The sequence below is a fragment of the Tupaia chinensis genome, unplaced genomic scaffold (genome assembly GCF_000334495.1).
Source record: "Tupaia chinensis unplaced genomic scaffold, TupChi_1.0 Scaffold000214_1, whole genome shotgun sequence".
NCBI lineage: Eukaryota > Metazoa > Chordata > Mammalia > Scandentia > Tupaiidae > Tupaia > Tupaia belangeri.
In genome coordinates this window covers 635,286-641,177 of record NW_006159689.1, presented here as the reverse complement: position 1 = coordinate 641,177, position 5,892 = coordinate 635,286, and the positions used below count along the sequence as shown (strand labels likewise).

The window sequence follows — 5,892 nt, the reverse complement described above, 5'->3', positions numbered from 1 at the left end:
GCTGGCCCACCTGCTCCGGGCGCTGTGGACGCTGGCCCACCTGCTCCGGGCGCTGTGGCCCAGCTGTGGAGCTCATTCTGTGCTCACACTGTCACTGCCTGGAACACTCTGCCCCTCCTGCTGCCCCGGGCTCCCTCACAGGGACACGGAGGTGCACTGCGTCTCTGGAACACGCTCGTCCTAGGTGTCTCCCTAGCGGCTTCAGCATCTTTTGCCTCTAGACGGCTTTCTCATCACCACCATGATGAGGATGGAAATATGCACCCAGACTGCTGTGTGCACCCTGCGGGGACCTGTAACCGCCACTCCCAGGGAGTGAATCTGGGTCTCTGTGATGGGCTGACTGGAGATTTCTGGTCTGTCACGTTCAAGTCTTTGTAAAAGCCCGGGCCAGCGGGTGGTGTGGTGACATGGTTGGCCCCAGTGTAAGTCAGGACCTAGTGGCTTGCTTTTTTATTTTCTCTCTTTTTCTTGTGAGTGCAAGTGACCTATAGTAAAATTTTAAAATAACGACAATAATAATAATAAACCTAACAAAAATGAATGTTAAAACGTCTTCATCAAAGACGTGTACCGAGATTTTCTTCAAGTCCTTCAGAGTCTTTCATAGGAACCAGTTCTGGCCGGCTGGTGACGTGGGGGTAAGGCTGGTGCACACGGCTCATTGCGGTTTGAGTCCCAGGCCTCGTGGCATACACCGGCACGTGTGTGTGCCCAAAAATCCCAGAAGGAGGAGAAAGGGGGAGAAAGGATTGCTGTGTAACCACCCCTGGGAGTCACTGTCTCACTTTCTCTTTGTCTCTCTCTCTCTGGTGAGAGTGCCCTCTGGAAAATTAAAAATCAAACCAAAAAAGCCCCAGGCGATGCTGATGGTGAGACAGGTTCACGCGTACTGGTTTGGAACAGCCTGGTGCATAACTCCGTTCTCTTCCTGGCAGTGATGAGAAAGCCGTGTGGAGGCAGAGGTGGTGGAAGCAGCTAGGGGAAGCCTAGGGCGCAGGGACAGGGACAGGGACACCTGCTGAGGGGTGTTGTAAGTGCAGGAGGTAGACCCCGGACTGCCAGTCCTGCAGCCAGGGTCTGGGTATGACCAGACGCCACGCGAGGCAGCACACGTGGGCTGGGGCCCCGCAGGGACTCCTGACTCCGTCTGTCCAGAGCGAGCCGTGCAGGGCTGCCCCATAAGGAAGTGCTATGCGGAGGGAGCCAGGCCCCACAGGCCCACCTGGTTTGAATCCCGGCCTGGCAACTTGACAAACACACCAGGCACGCGTGTGCATGCCCAGGGTCCCGGTGGGATGAGAAACGAAAGGAAAAAGCGCTGCAGCGTGGCCAGCTCTTTGGAGAGCTCTCTTTCTGTCTCTCCATCATGTACATGCACCTCTGGCCAAAAAAATAGCGATTTCCTTAGAAAATGAAGACCCCATCTCCCTGGCTGCCTTACTGTCAGTTGGCAGCCAGGGGCATCTCCATGTTCGCCCTAACTCTGTCAGAGCCTGAAGCCGAAGCCCGAGGTCAGCTCTTCATCTGTTAGGCCCTCCCTCACCCCTCGGCACCCACCGCCCCCTCAGCTTCCACTCTGCTGTGCTGATCGGGGGCTCAGGGCGGTGTGTGGCAAGCAGAGGCGTGGGGAGGGCCTCTTACACGCCAACACCAGGGCCCCGGATTTACGGAACTAACTAGCCAGGATGTCTTCTGTTCCTTACCAAACGGATGGCGAGCTAACGTCTCGGACCGTGCCTCTAGTCGCAGAGCGGCTGTCCGGAACGCCCCCAGCTGCAGAGAGCCTGGGACACAGACAGACGCTCCACCCGGGGAGCCAAAACTGATGAACTGACTTCAGGCCTAAGTTGGCTCCCCACAGCCCTGGCTCTGGTCAGCCCCTAGACTCCCACCTAAGAGGGCGGAGGCCCTGTGGGACGGCCCCTGCGCTCTCACCGGCACGTCCCTCCTGGGAGTGTGGGCGCCCACGGAGGCTGGGAGAGGACAAGACCACGTGGACCTTGGAGGGAAATCCGTCCACAGCTGAGCGTGCCGTCACCGGATGACGGGAAGGGGCCGCGGGCCGGTTACCCCGTGAACCTTGTCCTCCGCTGCTGTCCCCTATGTTACGGACTCAGACACTGGTCAGTCACTGCCCATCTGGCGAGTAAGTAGTGTCAGCTCTATGGCATGTGTGCATGCAACAGAAGCACCGCAGGGTCTCATCCCAACGCTGTCCCTAACCCGTCCCCAGCTCCTCAGGATCCCAGGTGCCCGGCACACGCCTGTGTTCTCACGTGCACACTCCTGGTTGGCCGTGTGGCTTCCACTCCTGGGAGGCACTCGCTCTCTGCTGTGCCCAGCGTCTGGGCCTCGGCAAGTGGTTACTGAGCACCCTGGCAATGAAGACGGACCAGGAGGAACATCAGAGCTGCGGTTTGCTACAGCGAGGGGATCCGCCACCACCACTCGCACTCCTGCAGTCTCAGAGGCAGGCGGAGAAAAAAGAATTAAGGTTTTTGCCATAGGGCATGCATGCTTGTCAGAGAGAGATGGTGAGAGGGAAAGTGAGAAAATCACTCCCCAGGTGGGGTTGCCATGCCACTGATTCCTTCTCCTCCATTCTCCTCCTCGGATTTTGGACACACACACACATACACATGCACACACACATGCCTGGCGTGATTTTCAAACCTCCGGGTCCGGGACTCAAACTGCTGTCATTCATGTGGGAGTCCAGGCTATAACCACTACGCTGTCTCCCTGGGCTGCTTACTGTATTAATAAGTGAGGGGTTTGGTTCCTAGAGCACTTGCTGCGGATTGGGGTCGCAGTTCTGTTCTGTGTGGCCAGGCCATTGTCTGTTGTGCAGTAACTCCCCGAGCACCTGTAACTGTGACTTCCCGACGGCACTCACGCGAGATCTGTGGTGCACAGTCCCGTATCCTTCTGGCCGGCCTGCTGGTACGTGGTGTGGGGCCTGTGCTTCTGCCCGTTCGGGAGGCTGGCCCCTCCTGGAACGCCCTGGTTAGGTTATGACCTCAGGGTAGAGATGGCCTCGTACAACTAGTTGTGTTGTATTCTCTTTTCTACTGTTTGGAAGGTTTTAAGATTAACGTTTGAAAGAATTACCAACAAACCTTCTTGTACTTTTCTAATACAAGCATTTACTCTCTTTACTTTTTATTTCTTATTTACATTTAATTGTTCTACATCTTTATGGTGTACAACACGGTTTTCAAAGCATGTATGAAGGGTGTGATCATCAAATCAAGAATATCACCATATATTGGGTTGTCAGAAAATTCACGGTGCATTTTTCTGTTTTCTAAGCAAAAATGCATCATGACTCTTCCAACAACCCAGTACATTGTTTTCAGCAAAGACCCTTACACTTTGTGTCTGTTAAATGCCTTGTCCCCAGACCCTCCTCCTTCATGCCCTCTTCCCACGCTGTCTCTGGTATTTATAGCCATTTTCCATGTTTCTATATCCTCTGAGAAATGTGTACATGTTGGAACACTCACTTTGCAAGCTAAGTGACATATGTGATTGAATGTATAAAAGAAATTGAAATAATTTTTTTAAGTGTGTCCCTGAGCCCCTCCGGCCCACTCTCTGCTCGCCACGTGGCGCCCAGTCACTGGTGCTAGCACTAGCCCTCCGCCATCGTACCTTCCAGCCTTTCTATCTCTGCCAGAGAGGCAGCACAGGTGTGGGCTGAGAGGGGTATACAGTGTTTGTCTCTCTGACTCCGGTTTACTCCACGTAGCAGCAACTCTTCTCTATGTATCTACTTTGAATCAGGTGGCTGGGCAGTAGTCCATGGCATAACTGTGCCACAGTTTTTCAATCCAGTCATACACTCTTGGGCACTGAGGTTGATTCCAGGTCTTAGCAATTATCCTGCAGTAAACCTGGATGTGCGAGTGTCTTTCCAACCGTGTTTTCCTGTCCTTGTGGGTAAATACCAAGGCGGGGCTACTGGGTCCTACAGCAGCTCTGTTTGCAGGTTTCTGACCCTCCGTATGGCTCTCCAGTGATGCTCTCACTCACACCCACCAGTGGTGCAGGGTCTGCCCTTCCACCACAGCCTCACCAGCACCTACTGTTCTCCACTTTACTGACCACAGCCATTCTGACTGGAGTTAAGTGAAACCTCGTGATTTGGAGTTGCGTTACTTATATGATAAGAGTTGTGAACATTTTTTTCATATGCTTTTGGCCATTTCTGTTCAGCTCATTTACCCATTTTATTATTGGACGATTGTCTGGGGGGAGCTGCTTGAGTCCCTCGTGGATCTGGTCATCGGCCCCTCGCCTACAGCAGGGTAAAGTAGAATCAGGTTGTCAGAGTGTCCTCACTCCAGGGCTTCCCATTGAAATCGAGCCCTAAAAATGCGTGATCTTGTCAAAGTTCTACCTCGTATCGTACTTGGCTTATTGGCTTCTTTGAGTGGAAACCTAAGCAGACAGGAGTAGTGCCAAGGTTTAACCCATTCACAACAAAATCCACAACAACAGAAAATTCTAAGAATGCCAAGTTCTCCAGCCCCGGAGCTCCAAGAAGCAGGCTCCCTAGGACGGCTTCGAGTCAGCACAGGGTGGAGACCCAACGTCCATGCAGTGGACGCTCTCAGTGGGCGCGATGGGCCCGTCCTGGCAGCCTTCCCGCCGCTGCCTGGCATCCGCTGGCACACGCTCCCAGCCCAGAGCCAGACACCAGGCCCGTCTGCGGCTGCCCCGACCCAGGTCCCAACTCTGACGTGATCCACTTCTCGACACCAAAGCTCGCCCTCCCTGTGTGACAGAGCAGTGGGAGGCCAGAGGGTCAAGAGTGTCCACGTGCCCCAATCCCCGGCCACCAGCCGCCTAACTGACGTCTCCGTCTGGACCTGCTGCCACTCGACTTTGCAGCCCTGCCTAAACCCTGCCGCAGGGTTTGTGATGACAAGATGTGACACCAGCGACGCCACGGGCCCTACTCGTTGCCGTACACACAGGGCACACGCATGACCAGGACAGAGCGACTCTGACCGCTGTGCCCAAGTGTGTCACAGTTCAGGGTTTTAGCGGTGGACTGAGACGGGCTTTCCCTGCAGGTTTATTGGGAAGTGCTTGCGGGGCTGACACTGGTAGGGGCAGGGAGGTGGCGGAGTTTAAGAAAGCAAAGGTGGCCACAGGAAGAAGCAGCCTAACACCCTCAGATGAGCGGTGGGGGCCCAGAGGCAGGGTGAGCAGCCCATCACACCCTCCACGCCCAGTCACCGGACTCAGGCGGCCCCAGGAGAGGCGGCTCTGGGCAGGTGGCCCTCTTCGGCCATGAGCAGTCCCTGGAGAAAGGCCGCGGAGAGCTGTCACCTGCTGGCTCCCCGGCTGTGGGACGGACTGTGTGTCTCCTCGTTGTGACCCAGGGACCTCCGCCTTCCCCTTGCCCATGCTCAGAACAGGCTCCGCGGTGGAGCGGGGAGCCGGTCTGATTGGCTCTGGTCAGGGAGGGTTTGGTTGGTTCGACTGTGCTTGCTGTGGGTTTGGTTTTTAGAGGAACGCCGTGTCTGTCCTTCAATCAAGCTGCAGTGGCCAGCCAGGTTCCGGGCGGGAGCTGCCTCCTCAGGCTCCAGCACCCGCCAGACCCCGCCCCGCGCAGGGACACCTTCCCAGGAGCCTCCGCAGAGCGCCGGTGACCTCCTTGTTCCTCAGGCTGTAGATGAGCGGGTTGAGCATGGGCGTGATCACGGTGTAGAAGGCGGAGGCCACCTTGTCCTGCCCGGACGAGTGGTAGGCCTGCGGCCGCATGTACGTGACCATGGCGGCCCCGTAGAAGAGGGAGACCGCCGTCATGTGGGAGGAGCAGGTGGCCAGGGCCTTCCTGCGGCCGGCGGGCGGGGTCCCAGGGCGCACGGCGGCCCA

At 56.2% G+C, this 5,892-nt stretch overlaps 1 protein-coding gene across 1 annotated transcript in view; it reads right to left on the bottom strand.

The window, feature by feature from the left end:
• Window positions 1-5,492: 5,492 nt before the first annotated feature.
• Window positions 5,493-5,892, bottom strand: part of LOC102478723 (olfactory receptor 56) — a 1,980-nt gene continuing 1,580 nt past the window's right edge. Inside the window, exon 2 of the mRNA XM_027771442.1 lies at window positions 5,493-5,847. Within this exon, the coding sequence (XP_027627243.1) occupies window positions 5,593-5,847 (255 nt within the window). The 3' untranslated portion in view covers window positions 5,493-5,592. The remainder of the gene's footprint in view (window positions 5,848-5,892) is intronic.